General features: G+C 42.8%; 2 protein-coding genes across 2 annotated transcripts in view; both read right to left on the bottom strand.

Annotated features, from left to right (window-relative positions):
• miox (myo-inositol oxygenase) overlaps positions 1-6,802 on the bottom strand; it is a 6,869-nt gene extending 67 nt beyond the window's left edge. Inside the window, exons 1-10 of the mRNA XM_076302296.1 lie at positions 6,785-6,802; positions 5,497-5,577; positions 5,033-5,113; positions 4,387-4,549; positions 3,957-4,024; positions 2,967-3,076; positions 2,747-2,814; positions 2,634-2,683; positions 1,118-1,230; positions 1-42 (exon numbers count right to left, since the gene is read on the bottom strand). The exon at positions 1-42 is cut by the window's left edge and continues 67 nt beyond it. Coding sequence (XP_076158411.1) covers positions 1-42; positions 1,118-1,230; positions 2,634-2,683; positions 2,747-2,814; positions 2,967-3,076; positions 3,957-4,024; positions 4,387-4,549; positions 5,033-5,113; positions 5,497-5,577; positions 6,785-6,802 — 794 coding nt within the window. The remainder of the gene's footprint in view (positions 43-1,117; positions 1,231-2,633; positions 2,684-2,746; positions 2,815-2,966; positions 3,077-3,956; positions 4,025-4,386; positions 4,550-5,032; positions 5,114-5,496; positions 5,578-6,784) is intronic.
• A 6,389-nt stretch (positions 6,803-13,191) lies between these two features.
• Positions 13,192-23,006, bottom strand: adm2b (adrenomedullin 2b). The gene is made up of 3 exons (XM_076302309.1): positions 22,939-23,006; positions 22,679-22,820; positions 13,192-14,245 (listed from the first exon to the last, which is right to left on the bottom strand). The coding sequence occupies exons 2-3, from the start codon at positions 22,762-22,764 to the stop codon at positions 13,828-13,830; spliced, it is 504 nt and encodes a 167-aa protein (XP_076158424.1). The 5' UTR covers positions 22,765-22,820; positions 22,939-23,006; the 3' UTR covers positions 13,192-13,827.
• Positions 23,007-23,413: the final 407 nt, after the last annotated feature.

The following is a 23,413-nucleotide window of genomic DNA, read 5'->3' on the forward strand; positions in this document are numbered from 1 at the left end:
ACATCGGGCAGCTCCTCACTCTTAGTGTACAAATCAAACTTGCTGTGGAATGGACACACACACACACACATCAAATTTAATGTGGAACAAATTTACACACAGACTGATCAAACCATCTTGCTGTGGAATGGACACACACAAACACACACATCAAACTTATTGTGGAACAAATTTACACACAGACTGATCAAACCATCTTGCTGTGGAATGGACACACACACACACACACATCAAACTTATTGTGGAACAAATTTACACACAGACTGATCAAACCATCTTACTGTGGAATGGAGACACACACACACACATCAAACTTATTGTGGAACAAATTTACACACAGACTGATCAAACCATCTTACTGTGGAATGGACACACACACACACATCAAACTTATTGTGGAACAAATTTACACACAGACTGATCAAACCAACTTACTGTGGAATGGATACTCCCACACACACATATCCAACTTACTTTGCAATCGACACGTACACACACACACACAGTTAGTACAGAACTCTCGGTGGGCAAAATGAGTTCACACACACACTAATGTCTGGACTATTTACCTGTCTGGAAAAACGAAACAAAAAAGTGAGCTTGGACCACTTTGTGATGACTGATTTTGTGACTATGAGTTCCTTTCTGTTTCTGGATGTAGGCCTAAACTGTGTGAGTGTATACCAGAGATGGAAAAGTCCAGCTTCAGACCACATATCTGTGCCAACCATTCCCTTAAACCAGCTGATTCTAATTGGCACAACTCTTCAGCCAGGTAGATCAGCTAATTGGTGAGATCACCTGTGTGAAGTGCACAGGTAGTTCATTTGGACCGATGGTTCTGTGATTTTTGATAGTGTGAACTATAACCAGGAATTAAACTGCTATTTTTGAGACGTTGCCAAGCGATATTGGTGAACAGAAGTGTTTATGACAAACGGGCCCGGGTCCGCAAATAAAAATGTAATGTGAACAGAGACCAGTTTGGTCAGGGCAAAGGGCAATAATAAAACTTTGGTACCGTCCAGTTAAACGGACCCAGTTTGAAGGCAACCTTCAAGCTAAACTTTTCCACCTATGGTGTATATGTTTGTGTGTGTGTGTGTGTGTTCCTTACTTGAACTCTTTGACCCAGGGCAGCATTGCCATGTCCTTGTCATCACACAGATGCATGTAGCTGTTTCCACAATGCCAGGGGTAGAACGAGTGGAACCGGATCATGTACAGACCCTAGAACACAAGGAACCAGGAACACACACAAAGTGTTTCAAGTTAACACACAAAAAAACAAAAAAAAAGCACAAAAAGGTGTGTGTTTTACAGGGACACTATCCAGACTGGAGGTCAATGCACTTTGTGCCATTTCAAACTTCTGAATGAAACCAAACCCTTTGCCACAATCCGGACTTCAACATAAAGTACAGGATTCTTTATTCACCAGCAGGGATTAGAAACGGTTCAAAGAATGAAAACGAAATACAGTAGACACAATTTCTGGATGAACGTAACCGAAAAACGGGAACAAAACAAATTTCACTTGTTCTGGAGTGAAAACGCTATTTTCAATTTTAAATAACTGGTTAATAACGGTATTTATCGTTCAGATTAGCTTTTGTTTGAACATTATTCAAAAGTCCATAGGCTTGGAAAGTCACCTGCCCACACAGTGTTCGCCAGACCCCTTATACTGTGTGGGCAGGTGTGTCAAACATAAGGCCCCGGGGCCAGATCAGGCCTGCCAGCAGGTTTCATACGGCCCCCAAGATGTTTTTGGGTAGGGAGGGAAAATTAGAAAGAAAAGATGGTAACACTTTACTTGACGGGTGAGTTCATAACACATTCATAGCAGCTGTCATAAACTGCACATAAAGCATTCATGACTGTTTCATGAGACATGACTCAACATTTATACCAAACCTTTCATGAATGTGGAAGACAGAATGACAACAACTTGTCAAAATACAAGTCCCACAATCGCAAAGCATTTATGATGTAACCTTTGCAGATGATTTCTCATCTTTTGCTACTGGGAATGTCCAATCTTTCCAGGTTACACAAATACGGGTCAGCTGAATGTAGGCTAGTTTACCAGTGTTAAACTCAGTGATTACGAATACTTCACAACTTGTATAGTAAAGTGACATTCCATGTAGACTTAATAAGATATTCATGAAATATTTACAAAGGCTGGAGAGAAAAACGGCAATGCTGCTTTGCGATTGTTGGACTTTTATTTTGACAAGTTGTTGTCATTCTGTCTTCCACATTCATGAAAGGTTTGGCATGAATGTTGAGTCATGTCTCATGAAACAGTCATGAATGCTTTATGTGCAGTTTATGACAGCTGCTATAAATGTGTTATGAACTCACCCATCAAGTAAAGTGTTACCAAAAAGATATTTACATAAATTGATTAAACCTAGCACTACAAACCATCCTCAGGAAGGAAAAGGCCAAAAAACTGACTTGGAAGTAGGGTGTTTCAAGAGAGAAAGAGCAGGATGTGATGTCAGTAGATGATTTGTACTTGTTTGCTCACAAGTGGGTATAGTGAAGGAGTATATCATCAAACAACAATCTGCTACCAATGCATAGAAAAGTAGTGTGTGTTTATGTATGTGTGTTTGCCTCACCTCCTCGGGGATGGTGCACTTGTTAAATTTCATGACCTGGTACAGGTACTCTGCAATAGAAAACAAGTCAGCATGTGTACACACAGACACAGCTCATTTAAACTTTGGCTCACCGTCATGGCCCCAGGACATCAGCACGTTTTCCAGTCCACACTTGGGCTTGTAGATGCCACACTCGGTACTACACACACACACACACACACACACACACACACAGACAGAAAGATAGGGTAGGATAGATTATGAAGGGAAAGTTTAGTTTCTAATTAGTTTTCAGTCTAATAGATATTTTCTTCTGAGCAAGCCTGTGTGTGTGCATGCAAGTGTGTATACCTTAGTACAGAATCAGTGTTGTCTGGGTTTTCTTTAAAGGTGGTGTCTCTGAACACAATAGAGTCTTGGAACTTGCAGCCAACTGGGAAAGTGTCCCCAACCACAGCCCACTACACACACACACACACAATCAACACAGAACTGGAAATGGACAGAAGTCTTTCACAAGCAAAGTTGAGCACCTAGTCTCATACTGCCATATTTAAAGATGCAGTTAGTGATTTTGCTACCCTGGAAATCTTGTTCTCGCGAGAGCACAATTTGAATTTGCTCAGCGAGTCACTCTGGCATTCAGTAATGATGCTCATTAACTATGCCCTTGTAGCCGAGCTGCACCAATCACATTGGTGTATCTGATATAGGCGGGGCAGAGGCGAGCTAAACAGATGATGACAGCCCTGCAACGTTGAACTCCGGAATCAGTCAATAAACATTGGTCGTAGTGTTATCCAATTGCATGCAGTGAGATTTTCAAATGCATGCTTGGTGCCGTCCCTCAAGTTGGGCCATTTTCATTACTCAATGCCAGAATGCCCTTAAGATTTAGATCTTGATATGTTTATACTTAAATTTATTAGCAGACAAAGTACATTATATGTTAACCAAGGACCAAATGAAACACGCCAGCGAGGTTGCTCACCCTTCCCTTCAGTATTCCCAGAGAAAATCCACGCAAAATTTCATTTTTGTTAGGGGGACAGCCTGCCCCTACTTTGTTTGTTTCCAGTTTTCGGAGCCTGGGCTGCCTACAGAGACTGTTTTTTTTACACTGTATTCACGGAATGGGCAGCTAGCGGTTGTGAGGAGATGATTGCTGAATGTGACAAAAAAAATTTTATGGGCTTAAAATCGCATACAATCGCTGACTACACCTTTAATGTACTCAGTATTATGTAATCTAATAACTGTTATATTTGCTTAGCAGTATAATCTTTCTCCCTCTACTCCATGGAGAAGAGCTGTAGGTTGAAGTCCATCTCCATCACTCACCTGAGGCTCTCCCCACAGAGCCATGCTCTTGCCCACGTCATGGATCAGCCCGACCAGCTGGAACCAGTCTGCAGGATGGGAAAGGAGACGGACATGATGCAACCACAGGTAACACTTTACTAGGAGTCCGCATGCAAAGACTTCACAGATGGCTTGTTCAAGTTCAGTCTTTTTAAACAATTACTCAACATCACTAAACCAAACTCCTAGCCCTTAACTGGAACCGTAAACCATAAATTGTTGTTAACAGAGTGTCAACAGTTTGTTGATAATCTAGTTTGTTTATAATCTAAGCATCTCTAGGTGCTCAGATTATAGGAGTAGATGTAGGCTGAATTAGACCTTCCAGACCAGAACACACAACCACTCTCTCAGACCCTGAGGTTACATCTGTGGGGTTACCCCCATTGAAATTTGACCCCTGGCTGACCTTTGTCGGGGTGCTGGGCTCGGATGCCCTCGGCGGTCTGGAAAGCGTGGAAGGAGTTGGGGAAGTCCACGTCCGGGTCAGACTCATCCACCAACTTGTCCAAGGAGTCGATGGCCTCCATAATGGTCATCTTAGCGTGGGTACAGCCACTCCACTCCACATGCTGGAGGGGAGAGAGGTGGAGGAGGGAGGGAGGTGGAGGAGGGAGAGAGGATGTGAGTATAACTAAGTCCAATAAGTCCAGAATGTTTGGAATGTTTGTTGGACTTTGCTGTCAAGGTGCGTGGAGCCTTAAGTATTAACGTGAGATGCATCAGTGTTGGTCTACTCAGTTACAAAAGTGTAAACATGCTTGACCTCTCAGATAGTAGCAGTTGCACAATAACTGACCCTCTGTGATGTAATTACTTTTTTGTAAGACCTGTTTACAAAGATCTTAACATAATTTGGAGGCTCAGCAAAATATTAACTTCTGTCCTCTTAAACCAGAGGCCTGTAACTGTGTGTGTGTGTGTGTGTGTGTGTGTGTGTGTGTGTGTGTGTGTGTGTGTGTGTGTGTGTGTGTGTGTGTGCGTGTGTGTGTTTGTGTGCGTGCGTGCGTGTGTGCGTGCGTGCGTGTGTGTTTGTATGGCCAGAAGTTACTGACCTTCCGTTTGACAAAATCCAAAGTCTGGTGTGTGTGCATCAATTTGTATGTGTTGAACACCCGGTCGAATAGCTCAGTACCCTGAGAAACACACACATACATTCAAATAGCTCAGTACCCTGAGAAACACACACATACATTCAAATAGCTCAGTACCCTGAGAAACACACACATACATTCAAATAGCTCAGTACCCTGAGAAACACACACATACATTCTTTAACACAGAGGTTATCATAGGGAACATGAGACCTTCTTAATACTGAAATCAATATTAACATGACACATCATGGTTTCATAGTTACTTACAGTGTAATAGATGCAATTTTATTCTGTAATACACTTTAGAAAACTACATGTGTTTCCCAGTATTCATCAGCAGTATTTCTGATAAGAGGTATTTATAGAATTATAGAATTAGAAACATAGATGATGTGATGAGAATGTGGGGGAGGTTCTTATACTTCAAAGTTCCGATACTCTGACTGGTCCTTGTCAGCGAGAGGCTTTATGTCTGGCCGGTAGGTCAGCGAGGGGTCTGGACCCTGGAAAAGAGATGAATTATAGTCCCAAATAAGGCTAGGTCACAAATATTAAACAAACCATGTTGGTTTAAAATCATGACTAATTGCTACTAATTGCTACTATTGTCTTACGCCCATGGGCCTTGGCCTGCATGCCAGCCTATACCACACACAGGCCTACAGCTATATGTTGACTACAGAGAAGAAACAGGATACGCACACCTACTAAGCGCAAGATACACCCACCCACAAGGGAACCTGTGTCCACATAAACCTGCTTGCAAGAATGATGTTTGAGTGACACACAGTCATAGCTTGGGACAATATATACATTCTGGTATTTTCAAAACACCCATGACCAGGAAAATTGTGTTGTGCATGCAGTGCGAGACATTTTGTCTTATTTACAATAGCCATCACACACCATTGTCTGCAATTTCCCACAATTCACAGTAGCTACAGTATGCTAAACTGCTCCACAGTTCTCAAATGTTCAATGCACCAACTACACAGTTTGCAACTGAGAGGTATTACACAGGGTATGATAAAACCTTTCAAATGTTCCATAAGAATTAACACATGATGCATGATTCAAACACACTTATTACAGGTACTGTATATAGCATAGGGGAGAACAGGGTTAGATGAGGCATTTTTTACATTCTTCATCATTCTGATGTGTCAAGGAGATTGTGTTTTGTAACATTCACCCCAAACAAATTTGAAGTGTTCTACAACTTCTGTAACCAACAACTCTGTAACCAAAATGGAAAGAGATATGCTCTCTGCAAAAAAAGTCTGAAATCAAATGATTTTGTTTAGCCCTCACATCAAAGGGCACAGATTGAAGTGTAATGCATCTGAATGCTGTTCTATTCACATTTTCTCTAAATCACCAAACTCTCTGGACATGAATGGAATCCATTTGGAGAGCCAAAAAAATCCTATTTTTACACATATTTTTTACCACATTTGCCATGTGCTGTACCTTTCCACAGATTGTAAGGAATAATTCCCTATTCCTTAAAAAGCTGTCACATGATAACATTTATTTAAGGTTTCCTAAAAGGGGTGGCTCATCTTACCCCGTTCTCCCCTACTCATGGGTGCATTTACATTTTTCCTTCTTTTCTTCTCTCTGATGAAAATGAAAATGTATGTACACTCTTTCTCTCTCTCTCTCTCTCTCACACACACACACACACACACACACACGCAAGTACTATACCAGATTGATGACACGCATGTTGAAATCTGGGAAGATGAAACTTGTTGTCTCTCTCTCTCTCTCTCTAATATCTGTCTTGTTCACTCTTTCATTTTCTCTATGAGTCTGTCTCCCTTTAAATCTTGTGTGGTCACATGCACACTCCCCCAAATTGGTGTGTGTGTTTGTGCTTGCATGCTTGTACACGGTGGTCCACATGGCTGTTCTCCAGGGACATAATTTGCTGTGTTCATCAGTCTTGGTCAGTAAGTTTTTAACCTACACACACACACACACACACACACAGGTATGCACATTTCTGCCCCAAACCAGATCTCTTCCACTCACAGTGACTCAGCACACACTTGGTTATCACAGTCAGCCAGTCAGGTGCTCTCAGTCGGCACAATCTGCCAATCAGATACCGTCAGTCAGTGCAATCAGCCAATCAGATGCCACACACTCTAGGCCCGGGCTGTATTCCCCAAGTGTCATTGAACAACTGCTACAGTAAAATAAGAAATAGAATGAGAGAGCTTTGGATGTGTTATAATGTTATTTTATTTAAACTATGCAACAAGAGCAAATGCAAGCCATCCAAGTTAGCAAAAAAACAAGTCAAATCAATCAGTCATCACCCAATCAATCAATCACTCACTCAGTGATTTACGTTAAATGTGTATGCATATTAAGAACACAACAATTGCACTTTGCAATTATTTTCTTCCCAAATAATTGCTTTGAAGCTATAACACACTAGAATGGCTCATGCCAGAAATACCTGAATCTCTGTTTTACACAGAAACACACACACACAGACATAAGCAGGCCTACATTCACAGACATAAATGAATATTGACAGCCGTGGCCTACTGGTTAGCACTTCGGACCTGTAACCGGAGGGTTGCCGGTTCGAACCCCGACCAGTAGAAAGCGGCTGAAGTGCCCTTGAGCAAGGCACCTAACCCCGCACTGCTCCCCGAGCGCCGCTGTTGATGCAGGCAGCTCACTGCGCCGGGATTAGTGTGTGCTTCACCTCACTGTGTGCTGTGTGTGTTTCACTAATTCACGGATTGGGATAAAAGCAGAGACCTAATTTCCCTCACGGGATCAAAAGAGTATATATACTATACATACTTATACTTGATCTATTTGCCCATTATTTGTTTCTAGCTCAGTCAGACAGAGAAGGTTACTGCAGGGCAGCACAGTATCTCTGCTGTCTTTGCCCACGCATGTGAGTATCTTTATTTGATCTCTCTCTCTTTCTCTCTCTCTTTCTCTGAAAATGTGTCTGCTGTTAACACAACTGCTATGCAGGGTTGGGTCAGATTACTTTGAAATGTAATCCATTACTGACTACAAATTACATGGCAATTTTTGTAATCAGTAATGAAAATCAGTTGGATTACCAAAAACATGTAACGCAACAAAGCATACCTGACAAATGCATACCTGACTTTTCTCCAAACTTCCTCGAAGTTATTTCTCCTGTTTTCATTTTTTTCCTTTACATCTTCAAGCTTCACGTTGCACTTAAGCTACACAATACAGCACAGCAGGCCCGGTGTGATGTGTGCGAGTGGAGAAGCTGCGCATGACACTTGTTGCGCAGATGACATTACAATTGACGTTTTGTAACTCTGAGCCTAACTTAGCCTATTTAACTTTGTATACACTTGTTACTTAGGCCTACTTTGATAAATATAAAATATTTCTGAGTCTGACTATGGCATAGCTTTAGCTCCCCACCCAAGTAGGCTAATGATTAGAAAGAAATAAAAAAGCAAGCTTGATCAAGGACCCGGCCCGGCCCGGCCCGAGGATAGTGGCTGGAAATATCGGCCCGACCCGGCCCGCGGGTCGGGTCGGGTCGGGTCAAGTTCGGGCTCGGGCAGAGAATCTAAACTCTACACAGAACACACAGTGAACACACAGTGAGATGAAGCACACAATGAGCACACAGTGAGGTGAAGCACACACCAACCCGGAGCAGTGAGCTTGTCTGCTACAGCGGCGCTCGGGGATCAGTGAGGGGTTAGGTGCCTTACTCAAGGGCACTTCAGCCGTGGATGTGGGCATGGGAGAGCAGTGCTCAACCACTTCCCCTGCCCACATTTTTTCTACTGGTCGGGGATCGAACCGGCAAGCCCGAAGCTTGTCAAATTAAAAGATAGCTAGGCTATCATAAAAAGTTGCATTGTTTGCAAGATAAAATGTAATCAGGTAATCCCCAACAATGTAACTGTAATCTGATTACACAATTTTTTATTGTAATCTGGGCTGATTATAGTTACTTGATTTTTGTAATCTGATTACGTAATCCAGATTACATGTAATCCGTTACTACCCAACCCTGCTGCTATGTCTGATTCATTTTTTTTATTTGCCTAGGGTTTTTATTTGCCTATATTGCATGTGTTTTTATTTGCCTAGGATTACATGGTTTGTCATAACTCCTCTGTTCACTTTCTTTTGACCCACATTTTTTGGTCTTGTTGAGATAGTTAGATAGATATCAGTTTTAAAGTCAATAACTAAAGTAAGTAAGGTCTGTAACTATTTTAGCAGCAAATAGTCTTGGTGTGGGGCTTGTGAACATGACTTCCCCATGAAATCCCGCTTATTCTTTCTGACATGACAACAGGTCCAGAGCTCCGCTTGCTATTTGTGAGTGTTTTGGCTGTCATATATCCAGACTGTGTCAAATTTGATATGTAAGTGTTTTTTTAATCCAGTTTTGGAATCCAGCAGGGACGTGTGAGGAAAAACAGTGCTCTCTAGTGGTCCTCATGGGTAAAGGTAGGAACAACAGTCTAACAATAAGTATAAGTATAGTATATATACTCCTGTGAGGGAAATTTGGTCTCTGCCTTTATCCCAATCCGTGAATTAGTGAAACACACACAGCACACAGTGAACACACTGTGAGGTGAAGCACACACTAATCCCGACGCAGTGAGCTGCCTGCTACAGAGGTGCTCGTGGAGCAGTGAGGGGTTAGGTGCCTTGCTCAAGGGCACTTCAGCCGTTCCTACTGGTCGGGGTTCGAACTGACAACCCTCCGGTTACAACTCCGAAGCGCTAACCAGTAGGCCACGGCTGCCCTTAAATGATAGACTACGTGCACAAAATGGTGGTTTGTTTCCGGTGGACCCAGGTGTGTTTGAGCCCGCCGCTATTGTTACTGTTGTTCTCGATTGTTTGATGCTCTTAATGAAACTTGAATCCACTTGATCTTCACCTTAGCAGAGCAGAAGCCATCTCTTGCAAATGATTTAACACATTTTCATTGATTTAACTCATGTTTCACATCTTTTTTCAAATCATTTAACACAGTTCTCATAGAAAGACTCCAAACTCCATTGGAATAACTCTGTGAAACAAATGGAAAACATGTATTCACAGCTAATAGATATTGCTTGCAAACTAATGAACTTGTAATGTCAATGTGTGAATCTCCTTTGCACATTTTTTCAATTAGCAATCATTCATTATCCATAAGAGATACCATGTCTGTTCTGTTTTGCTATTTGCAAGTATGGATCTAAGACACAATAAGAAAGTTCTGTATTGTATAAGTATAAGTATGTATAATCTTTTGATCCCGTGAGGGAAATTTGGTGTCATTTTTGGTGGCATTTATCCCAATCCGTGAATTAGTGAAACACACTCAGCACACAGTGAACACACATAGTGAGGTGAAGCATACACTAATCCCAGCGCAGTGAGCTTCCTGCTACAACAGCGGCGTTCGGGGCACAGTGAGGGCACTTCAGCCATTCCTACTGGTCAGGGTTCGAACCGGCAACCCTCCCGTTACAACTCCGAAGCGCTAACTCGTGGCCACAGCTGCCCCCAGTATTGACTATTTGGTGAAGAAAACAGTACAAAAGCTGACAAGTCTAGGTGTTTACTGTATTTCAATAAAAAATTATGAAGTTGTAGTTCAATGAAATTTCTCTTGTGATTACTGTAGGTCTTACATGTGAATGGCAGTTACATCTTGGGAGGAATGAATACAATTCATTTTTATTCAAAAATGGAAAAAAAATGACACAGATAGCAAAAAAGAAGGCTCTGTGTGTGTGTGTGTGTGTGTGTGTGTGTGTGTGTGACTGACTGACTCTAATATGATTATATGTCTTCAGCACAGAATCTTGTTTGCAAAGCTGCCCTTCACATTTGCATTCCTATGACACAGCATTTGTTTACTTCCACAAGGCTTAATCTATGTATGCATGCACATTATGTGTGTAAGAGTGTCTGTGCCTGTGGTTATGTGTGCCAGTCAGGTTTGAGGCCAAAGAAGAAAAGAAAATAGAGGAAGTGTGTGTGTGTGTGTGTGTGTGTGTGTGTGTGTGTGTGTGTGTGTGTGTCTGTCTGTCTGTCTGTCTGTGATTGAGTGTATAGTTGATTAGTTCAAGTAAATTTCCACTTCTCCACCTGGGCACAGGTACAGTATCTGCCGGTGGATTCCTGGATCTTTCCAGCTGAGACCTGTATTTAGGGCACATGATGGAAAGATGTGGAAAGCACTAAACCACCATAGTGCCACCCGATGCCTTGCGTCGGTACTGAATATACCTTTTCCTGCGCTGTCATTCAGAATCAGAATGCCTTCCTTTGCAAAGTGCATTATTAGGGCATTCTCATTGACAATAAGTTGAGTTTGGTGTTTCTCTCTTGATAAGAACATCAGGGCAAAGCAGTCTGAAGCACCACTTTAAATGTCACACTCACTTCTGGGTAAAAAAATTGGTGTGGTGTCCCCAAAACAGATGGTTCTACTAACACTTCTAATTGGAGGATTCTGGGTAAAACTGTTCTCTCTCGAGGACAAACAAAGAACCTGTTATTCCTCGAAGACCAGAGCTGGGGTCGTTGCCTGTTCGGTGGCCAGTAAAAGGAATTTTAGGAGGCATGACAAAGTTTCCATTTCTAAAAGTTCATTTGCCAACGGTCAAAAGACTTGACAAACACCACTAGCTGGCACTGATCAAATTTACCTAGCTTGCCAGCTCATCTATTTGCACAAGATTTTTGGGAAATTGTATTGTAAAAAAACAACACAGATCATAAAATGACATACCGAATGTCATGGGTTGTATCGGTAACATGGGAATAACTGCTATCATATAAATTCGTTTTTACAAGGATGTTGTAAAAATACCTAACCATAAACAAACCTCAAAGTGCACCTCATTATTGTTTTATTGTTTGTTTACTGTATTACACAGAGACAATGCCATTTAACATAGTTCCTCCACAGCGCAGAAAACTGATGTGCTCCATAGAGGCTTGCTTAAATATCCTCTCTGTGCCCTTGCGGACGTCTTAGGGCTGTTCAGCATATTCCTGCACACAGAGTTTATAGTTATTACTGGTTTGCAACTCTTGTTGTATCATAAAATTATATGGAAATGATACACATATTGTCAGGATTCTGGACTGGACTGATTATTTTGTGCCACCCTGGTGGCCATTTTGTGTATTGTCCTGTGTGTGTTTTTGCCTGTTCCCCATGTGCCTAACCCTGACACATATATTTATACATATATTATTATACATATACAACATTAGTAAATGACCATTGGGAAGGTGAAGCATGGTCACAGTACAGGTGTTGTATTATAGCTACCTGTAGATATCCAGTACCTGCTGTGTGTGTCTATGTGTGTCTAGGTGTGCAGTAAATATTACTGTTTGAATCAGGGCAGTAGTAACTAGTTCAGATCTGCTGTGTGTTAAGTGAGTCAAGTTGATGGGTTGTGGTGACTGTATTTACTTTAACAAAAAGAGGAAAAAAGTACCAAATTCTCCAAAAAGTGGAATTCGGTGGCGGGGTGGCAGTGGTGTGTACTCAGTGATAACGGGGGTGCTTGTAGCTCGATCTGGTGAGGTCCAGATCTGTGCTTTTATCACTAGTCACTCCTGAAATGTTGAGAGTAAGGCAAAAGCCCATCCACAGTGCAGGTCAGTACTGGTCTTAACCTATAATTCTGCTGTCAGTGTGAAACCTCTTCCAAACAACTCTGCTCTGTGTGACAATGACTCAGGAGGGGAGGAATGTGACACACAACTCACACATGCACGCACACACCCACACACAGTTGTTGTAACCATAATGATCACAATGCCCTTCACGCATCTAATGAGGGTGTCCTGTCACGCTCTACCCTCACCACTTTCTCTCTCTCTCTCTGTGTGTGTGTGTGTGTGTGTGTGTGTGTATGTTTGTGAAACAGCGAGGGAGAGTTATTGGCTTACTGGACATTTATTAACTGATACACTCCTCTTCCCACACTTATACAAAGATTGAACTGTCGACTACACACACCTCACACACACACACACACACACACATACACACAAACACACCAATGGAGAATATGCTTTTTATGTATAGACTTTATTTAAATGTGACACCTAATTTACTCTTACATGTTATATATGATTACAGGTCTAGAGTATGTACATACAGTATATTTAATTTACATTTAAATAACATGACATTGCCTCTGGTTTTAGATTAAACAAGTACATTTGCTTAAAGTGCTTTGACATGTTTTATGAATGATCTGACCTCTTTGTGTACAAGTAGCATGTGTGCTGATATGTGTGTGTGTGTGTGTGTGTATGTGTGTGTGAGAGAGAGAGAGAGAGAGCTACAGCAAGAGAAAGAGAGAGACGTGTAAGACCTCACTGATCTGGGAACAGTTGGTTGTGTGCTTCTCTAGGAGTGAGTTTAAGTAACTTGTGTCTGTTGTGGTGTTTGTCTGTTACAGATATGTGAAGCCTGAGAGAGATAAGCAGAAAGTGGCAACAGGAATTAGGCATTAGTGGCCATTTATGTGCAGTCACATGCATACATGTGAAAACACGCCCACACACATACACACGCGCGTACACACACACACACACACACACACACACATACAGTAGACATATATACTCACACACAGTAGACATACAGTATGTATATACAAATATAATATGATCTTCCCCTACTACAGACAGATGTGCTAACAGTTTATGGTTTGTGGATTAGTTGCCGTGGCGCCTCATCCGTAACTATGGGGACTCCGCGGGTTGATGGGGGAGGTCTCTTCCCTCCCTGTCTGGCCAATCAGCTGGTACAGACGGTGGCTGAGGTTCTGCACCTGACACGTGCCCAGAACACACCCCACACGCATCAGGTTGCCATGCCGATGACTCCGCGACCTCACAATGACGTGGCGCCGCACCCGTGACCCTCTGTGCCTGATTTCCATCAGGTCCTCTCCATCTGTGGGTACACTATTTTGGACAGGCACTTCTCTGGGTCCTCTCAGTGGGGGTCCTTTCTTCAGGAGGACCCTCCAGACGCTGTGTCGCTCTCTTAAGCCGTTACCGAGGGCAACAGGAGGCCTGACCACTGTTTCCAAGGCGATGGTGCCCCCCTTCTCATCTGACTTCCTTAACTTTGTGGGAAAATTCAACCTGAGGAACACAAAGAGCATGAAGGTGAAGGCTCACACACACACACACACACACACACACACACACACACACACACACACACACACACACACACACACACACACACACACACACACACACACACACACACACACACATACATACATTTCATACACAAACTTCCTTATATATCTTACGTAAACATGCTGAACAGCATATTCATGTACCCCATACACACACAAAATTAAGCACAGAATCATAATACCTTAGATACACACATTTACAAACGTCATATTGTGTGTAGATTGAGTGTTGAGGTTGAATGTAATTAGTGTGATAGATATTTAGGCCACTTCACTAAAGCCTTAAACTAACAGACTCCTGATTTAACACCCACCAACACACATGCTCACGCTGATAGATTAGCAAGACTGTGGTAATTCTGATTAATGAAACAGATTAAACAAAACTTTAGCAAAGGCAGCAGACACATGGGAACACTGTGTACTTCAACACCTTCAATCTTCTCTAACCGGCACGCACACACACACACATACATATACACACACACACATACACAGGGAGTGGATGAAGGTTCCATAGGATGAGGGTATTAGTAACCTGTCACACAACTCACTCTCACTCACTCTCACTCACTCGTCTTTTCTCTCTGTCTCTCTCTCTCTCTCCTCGTTGCTACCACCTTCCTTATTTCTAATTAAACTTAACACACACACGCACACACACACTCACACACACACACACAGACACATCAGTGTCGCACTCAGAAACTTGTCCACGCCCTAAATCATCACACATTATCTTCCTTTACACTTCATCTTTATTAGCATTGTGGCATTTAGATAACAGTCTTTATATAGTTATACAAAGAATACAATTCTCCTTTGGTGGTTCAGATGTATACAGTCAAATGGTTATTTGGCATTGTTGTTGAGCATGTGTGTGTGTGTGTGTGTGTGTGTGTGTGTGTGTGAGAGAGAGAGAGAGAGAGAGAGAGAGGTGGCATTATGCAAATTATGTTGTGTAAGTGTGCTTGTTTGTGTGTGTTCTGTGTAAGTGTATGTGTTTGTGTGTGTTCTGTGTAAGTGTATGTGTGTGTGTGTGTTATGTCTAAGTGTGTGTGTGTGTGTGTGTTATGTCTAAGTGTGTGTGTGTGTGTGTGTAGGCTGGCGCTGCATTAAGGGGCATTAGGTGTTAGTGTCTGAGAGGGCTTGGTGGCGTTTGAGACACATAAGGCTAATCTACCAGAGTGTTTGCCTTTGGTATTATACCACCATGCTGGCGCTCACACAAACACACACGCGCACACACACACACACACACACACACACACACACACACATACTGCACTGCCACTCATGCATCTAGCTATAAGCACCACACTGCGGCTCACGCGCCCACAGACCGCCACTCATACACCAAGCTGCCCGGTCAACGCCACTCATACACCACAAGCTGCCCGGTCACCCTTTATTTAGACAGTCCATCCACAGAGCATCCTCAGGTGAGTCTGTTAAGTCTCTGTGGGTGGACTATCCACGTAAAGTGTTAGCAGCTGTCCAGCTACAGAACAACCATCATATCAGCGGGGAACTGACCACTGTTATGTTCATCCACTCCTACTCTACCCAAGTCCTTCTTTCCGATGCTGACTTGAGAACACTTAAGTATGTGCTCTGATTGGCATACCGATGTGCCTGGCTCTTTGGCGTTGCAGCCAAGCTGCAGGTTGGCTCACCCTTCTTAAGTTGTCACAGAATAAGAATATGTCAATAACTCAATTTTGATAAAAGTGTCAGATAGAACCTTAACTTTCTATGGGGATGATTATACAGATGTGAAAAATGCAAAAAATCAAACCTGATCCAAAAACCTATTTGATGGAGGAAAGTTTGTGTGCAAACGTGATTGATACAATGTGAGGATGTATTTATTTTTCAATCGTCAGACACAAAACAAATCGTAAATTTTCATGAAAAATAGAGTCTAAAGGCCCATTCACACCAAGAACGATAACGATAACGATAACTATAAATAAATATCGTTCTCGTTAATATGAATGACGACGTTCACACATAAACTATAACGATAACGACATGAAGAACGATATCGTTGGGGATCACTTTCAGAGCGATTTTCACAACGATAAAATGCTAATAGCCAATCAGAACCCATCGAATTTTAGCCGTCACATTTATTAACACAAGGAGAGACTTTTATCGTTGTTCAGTGTGAACGCTTTTATCGTTATGGTTATAGTTATAGTTATCGTTATCGTTCTTGGTGTGAATGGGCCTTAAGTGTGCCTATGCCTAATGTATAAAATGATGAAGAGTATCTCTGCCATGAAAATGGAGCCCTGGTTGGGTTGGTAGTGCCAAACCCTGATGGCACCCCTCCTTTTCTGTTCCTGTCCAAGGTGCTGAGAGGGGCAAAGGGCATAGAGAGCTTACAGTAAGATCACTGTGTGTGTACTGTGTGGCCCTGGCATTGGTCTTACCTCACCTCCAAAGCGGTCAGAGGGCATGGTGGGGGGTGGGCTTTGCTCTCAGGGGCAGGGGCGGCATGGGTGACTACACACCACTCTAAACTATTAATGAAGTGTCACAGAAGTCCAATAAATTAAAACTGAAGGGATAATGAATGAAGTGTATCAATCAGAACAAAGAAACTCAGGTGGTCAGCCATTTAGAATGGAATACCTCAGAATAGATTCATGATGAAAGTGACAATTTGGAATCTGTCCCTCCATTTACGAAATCCTAAAGAACAACACTAAACAAAAAACATCTCATTAAAGGACAGAGGCTTAATGGTTGTGTGTGTGTGTGTGTGTGTGTGTGTGTGTGTGTGTGTGTGTGTGTGTGTGTGTGTGTGTAAAATGGATATGGGGCACAGTAAGGAGTTTACTCTGTAAGCCTCCGGAATGGAAAGGATAAGAAGCTGCTCCACTTAACCTGAAACCCTTCAACACACACGCGCACATATACAGTATAATAAACAGTCTGGGATTAATAAGGTATTTAAATTATGTCTAAACTCAGATAACACTCCACGTACACACATGCACACATACACAAACACAAACACAAACACAAACACACACACACACACACACACACACACACACACACACAGAGTTCAGGAACATTTAAGGTTAAGATAGCTCCTTGCACATGCAAAGATGATTCTTGCACCTTGTGCATGACCTAATCTGACTCCATCTATGGGAATCCAGCAATTCATCTTAAAGTTCATGAAGGGACAAAAAAAACCAACCCTGAGGAGTACTCATTATGAAACTCAAACCCTGCATTTCTCAGGGAATATCACAGAGACCAGAGCAGGAAGCCTGGACTAATTAAGGGCCTGACAATCCCATAGCAGCACATTAGAGCCAAATGAAAGCGGTGTCCTCCCAAATGAAAGGCCTTAAATACAAATGAAGGGCTGTTGTAGAGCTGCATAAAATCATAATGTCTCCATGTTTCCTACTGATGGTTTGTGCAAACTGTCTGACCTCCTATTATAGAAGCAATTCATCACTGCAAATATAACAACCACTGTTTATTGAATACAGTCACTGGGAAGTATCACTTTTCCTGCCTTCATGCACGGTCATGTTGTTGTCTATTCTTTTTCATTCAGATGGCCTGCCATAGTGTCATCCTACCATTGCTCAACCAGATGGTTTGCATTATTTTCATCTAATAGGTCTTTTGCCATATTGTCACCTATTCAGCCAAGGGTTAGCTGCCACTCTCACGCTGGCTAGAGTTGCTGCACGCTGTGTCTTCATGCCAGACTACTCTCCTGGCAAAGCCAGCAGAGGGGGAAGTTCATTAATTTTTAAGGATGGGGGTGTTTTTCCCCATCTGTGGCCAGACCAGACGTTCTCCAGCCAGTCCACCATCGCCACTCCAAAGGTCACACAGCTGTTTACTGCCAGCCTGCTGTGTGTAAAACTTGTACGTGGTCATGTGTCACATGCGACCCCCTTAAAATACTCAGCTCAACACGAGGATATATGCCAACACCTGGCTCCACTGTGTGTGTGTGTGTGTGTATGTCTGTGTGTCTGTAGATTTGGCTATGTAATAAAAGCCTGTCAGTGCCTCTCTTGGACCACCTGGAGATCATGGTAGAACACCACACACACACACACACACTTACACACCTACACACACACACACTTACACACCTACACACACAATCAGCTTTGGTGAAAAAGGCAACTGGCTTTCATCCTTCTCTGAAAACAATCAAATGTAGGCCACTAGTGAAGAGAAAAAGAGAAAGGCTGAGAATGTCCTTCTTGTGTGTGTGTGTGTGTGTGTGTGTGTGTGTGTGTGTGTGTGTGTGTGTGTGTGTGTGTGTGTGTGTGTGTGTGTGTGTGTGTGTGTGTGTGTGTGTGTGTGTGTGTGTGTGTGTGTGTGTGTGTGTGTGTGTGTGTGTGTGTGTGTCAAGCTGAGTGGAGTCCTAACTGATGTTAATGTAATAGAGTCCTAAGATCAGACTCCAAGAACTAAACCAGTTAAAAGGCTCAGTCCATCCGCCTGACTCAAGAAGGCATCATTTGAGTTCATGTGTGTGTGTGTGTGTGTGTGTGTGTGTGTGTGTGTGTGTGTGTGTGTGTGTGTGTGTGTGTGTCTGCGTTACAGACAGAGGTAAAGGAACATACGTATTCTTTCTTTCCTTCATTCTGAGAAACCTTTGTTTCTCAAAAACCTGCTAAGCACTAAAACTTGATGCGCCTGTGCATCATGTGTCCATTCCCAGATAACCTTAACAGAAGAATCACCATTCATCAGAGGAATGGAATTAAGCTACTGCTGATAGTCATGGAGAATTGTAAGACTATAAGGCTCTGTTAGTCTAAAGTATCCCTGTTCTTTGCTGTACTTAAGCCAGGAGGTCAAGGTGAACTGGAGAAACTGAAGGTGAACTGAGATGTATGTCCACCTTCACTCACAGTAAGTGCCTTCAGTCTGTGATATCACTCGGCCATCACAAAACTGATCTTTCTTTATCCCTCCGACTCCCTCTCAGAACCCTTGCTGTTGCCAGTTAAATCCTAATGCTTTCAAAGGCAAAGTCCCAAAACTATTAAACCACTCTGGCGTGGAACAGAGACCACGGCTTGCTGCAGTCACTCTCCATTCTCTGCAGAGATTTAAATCATTTTGACACGTTACCATTCAGTGTTTTGAATTCAAGGATAAGTGAACAAATATTTGCCACAGGTCACGTAGACTGACTAGTGTTTGCATTGCCTCCCCACCACATATCCTGATGTGAATTTTAGTATTTGTCTGGCAAATGGCTGGGCTGATTTGAATGCACAGGTTTTAGTGTTTACCCCTTTGTGTGTGTCTCTATGCCTCACATACCACTCAAAACAATGCCCATTCAAATGAACGTGCTCTTGTTAGCACGATGGCACGCATTGTGGCATTATTTCTATTATATGTGAATTCTTATGGTATGCCAGTTATTTTCCAGAGCACAGATACAGTAATGAGAAGCATGAACAAAATGTAGGCCTACCAGAAAACTGCAACTTCGAGAGAGCATATTTTTTCTGACCACACAAATAGACCATGAATAGATGGAAACTCAGTGTTACTGTGACCCATCTCTATTTAGAAAAGCTGTCAAACCAAGTACTCTATAACTGTAGTATGATGAACTTTGTATGAAACATAATAAATGTGTTCAGTGAGGAAGCTCTTAAATAAGTTAGAGCAGCAGAAAAGTACTGAATTCCTGTTTAGGGATCTGGACAGTTTAATTTACTGGTAGTCTTTGGGATGACAATTACGGCAATTGAAATCTACTTGGTGAGAATGTGAGAAAGCTAAAGGCCTGCCTGGTCATTGCTTCACGGTCAGTTTTCTTGATGACCCTGGTTGCGTAACAATGGTATCTAGATGACTTCATAGCATCTGATGTCATGGTTTCAGAACCTGCCATATATAAAGAGCTATAACTGATGTTATGACAAGAACACTCTCACAGGCTTTGTGTCTAATCATTGTCCAGAAACATTATTGAATTAGCCTATTGAATAAGCAATTATAATCTACAGCATTTAAATTCCAGGAATCAGTCTTTTAAGTCTCCCCTGTCTAATAACTGTTTTTACAAGACCTATCACTTGTGAAATAAGCAATAAACACCATGGCAAAGTATTTCTCATTTAGATGGGCTGTGCAGGGGCGTACCTATGTTCCCCGGGTCCTATGTTCCCCGCTTTGTATGGGACTGGGGAACATAGGACCCTAACCCCGAGCGGGGAACATAGGACCCTAACCCCGAGCGGGGAACATAGGACCCTAACCCCGAGCGGGATACATAGGACCCAGGGAATGTAGGGATGACCCCGGCTGTGTGCGCTAGTTCACGTTTCAAAATAACAAATCAGGAGCCGTAACAGCCCTTACAGATGTAACAGCCCATCATTACAGATGTAACAGCCCATCATTACGCAATCCTGACTGATTGGGGGGGGGGGGGTGTTTTCCTAATAATTTCTGGAAAATAGTTTTCCTGAGGACGCATCTACACATGTACCTAACGTGTTAGAGATAGGCTAGCTATCTACATTAGCATAGAATTGATGGCCATTCGATAGTTTTGACAAACCAAGTTCTCAAGCAGGTAGTTGTATAGTGTATACAGTCACAGAAAGATGAAGGAGATTGAGTAGATACATACAAGCCGTTTCAAGGCCATGGGGGACTGTGAAAAAAGGTGAGAAAATGTGTATCCCTTTGAGAAGGAGTTTTTAGGGGTTAATCAATGGCTGGAATGCATCATTAAATGCCCGCTTCCAAATGAGAACATCTTAGCGGCGTGCATTTGGGCATAGTAGGCCGATTCTGGTTTAGTGGCAATAAAGACCTTATATTGTCCTTTGATTTCCTCACAATATAGCAAGGTTTTATTCTGTTTATAGCACTAACATGTAACCTGTTTGAACACCATACAGACACTGCTGCTGGTGCTAAAGTAAGGGAGGGCAGAGTTGAGTGCAGGGGAAGATTGTAGCTCTGTACGTGCATGTGCATGTGCGTGTGTGTGCATGTGTGTGTGTGCATGTGTGTGTGTGTGCATGCATGTGTGTATGTGCATGTGTGTGTTTTCAGAAGGAGCGCAAATTACGTTTTTAAAGAGCAGTTCCCAGGTTACCGCACAGCATGGAGTCCACACACACGCACACACACACACACAGACAGACACACACACACAATTGCACACACACTTGTGAAGATGTTTCTCTAGAGAACTCTGGTCACGTGGTGGTCTGTCCTTTTGACTTGCCCTGGGCAGCAGCACACTCTCTAGTCCAGTATGAGTTTGTAGAGGGCTAAACGAGGTGACCCTCAACACAATCTGTATTACATAAGCAGCTTGCCCTCAGCTCAAGGTGTCAGATGTAAGAGTATGCAAATTAATATGTAAATATTAGTCAAACATCTGCTCAGATCACCTTTGAACTGCTATCAAATAGTAACATTGACAAGTTTACAATACACTGATATAAATTGCTCTCCCACATCATTGTCTCTGTGTGTGTGCACCTGTGAATGTGTGTGCGTGTGTGTGTGTGTGTGTGTGTGTGTGTGTGTGTGTGTGTGTGTGTGTGTGTGTGTGTGTGTGTGTGTGTGTAAAGCTGTGATGTTACTAAAAGTAATCTGACACTGTAACTATACTCTCGCCTGTAGAGAGATACCAGTGCGTCAGGGACGGGTCAGGTGGAAGAACTGAGTGTTCTGCCGGTGGGAGAGAGCCACTTATGCAACTCATGACTGGAGGGAGGCCGTTAGGAGCAGACTCAACACCTGCCGCTGCGGCGGCACAGTGGATGGAGATAGAGATGGAGATGGATTAGCATCTGTCTCTACCGGAGGAGAGGAAGCACTATGTCTAACTGATGCACAAGGAGATGCATGTCATGGTCAAGTGTGTGCTATCCACTTTCTCTCTCTCTCTCTCTCTCTCTCTCTCCCACACTCATTCACACTCTCTCTCTCACACACACACTCTCTCTCTCTCTCTCTCTCTCTCTCTCTCTCTCTCTCTCTCTCACACACACACACACACACACACACACATACAGAGTGGTCCAGAGGTCCCACCTCTATCCTCAAATTCCCTCTGGGTGTGTTACCCAATATCTGCAATCCTCTGCGACTGCCCCATTTAGCACTGTGTGTGTGTATGTGTGTGTGTAAAAGAGAGAGAGAGAGAGAGAGAGAGAGAGAGAGAGAGAGAGAAAGAGAAAGAAAGAGTGAATGAGTGGGAGACACAGTAGCAATAGTAGACACGCAGTTAAACAGTTGCCACATAACTTTGTCAGATGTTCATTAAAACCAGTCCTGCAATATAAATAGTAATTGCAATGTGTTGGTTATGCAGGTGTGTCCTCACCTGTTGCGTACCGCTCCGGTGACCGGCGGGGTGACGGCATGAAGAAAGAGGCAACAGCACAAACACACTGGTAAAATCGCAAGCATTACGGGGCACAGCACGCAAAATTCCCGGTAAAGATACACTCTGCTTCACTCGCGTTCTGTTGGACATAAAGGACAGGAAAGAGTCGCGTGACCAGCTTGTCTTCCATGCGCGGAAACGGTCTATTTTCTAGTTAACAAGTTACGTTTTTAAAGTTAAGTTTCGAAAACACCTACAGTCGTCAGGGGAGTTGTTAAGTGAACATAAGCCTTAACTCCTGGTGATTAGATTCTCTTGAGTCTCAGAAACCCTCTCGTGCGCCTCGCGCCCCCTATTCCGTTTAATAGCCTACCTCATGGGCGGGACTGGGTGATTCGGTGATGCTGCTGATTCACTGCACGATAAGAGACTAGATCAGATGAACGGATGTTTAACGTATACATGGATGCTTATTTACATCCAAAACCCGAATAGAAATGATTAATAGAAATGATCAGAATGAGGGTAGCCTAAATCAGCTGTGAACCATAGAGTAGCCTAATGGACAAGATGCCTAAAGGAAAAGTGCGTGTGTGTGCGCGTGTGTGTGTGTGTGATGTAGCCTAGTCAAGACCACCTAAACCCAGACCAAGTCATTAAGACTAAAGGGTATCAAGACCAAGACAAAATCAAAGCCAAGGCAGTATGAGACCAAGTCAAGACCAAGACAAG

Source organism: Alosa pseudoharengus, unplaced genomic scaffold (genome assembly GCF_046254945.1).
Source record: "Alosa pseudoharengus isolate Yale_2024_CS ecotype anadromous, Long Island Sound unplaced genomic scaffold, YU_APseudo_1.1 YU_APseudo_1.1_scf_10, whole genome shotgun sequence".
Taxonomy (NCBI): Eukaryota; Metazoa; Chordata; class Actinopteri; order Clupeiformes; family Clupeidae; genus Alosa; species Alosa pseudoharengus.

Bases quoted from the DNA above. Each gene is read 5' to 3' on its own strand.
- adm2b (XM_076302309.1), bottom strand. From the start codon at position 22,764: ATGCTTGCGATTTTACCAGTGTGTTTGTGCTGTTGCCTCTTTCTTCAT. The intron at 14,246-22,678 runs GTGAGGACACAC...TGTGTTCCTCAG, and splicing joins ACCGGAGCGGTACGCAACAG to GTTGAATTTTCCCACAAAGT.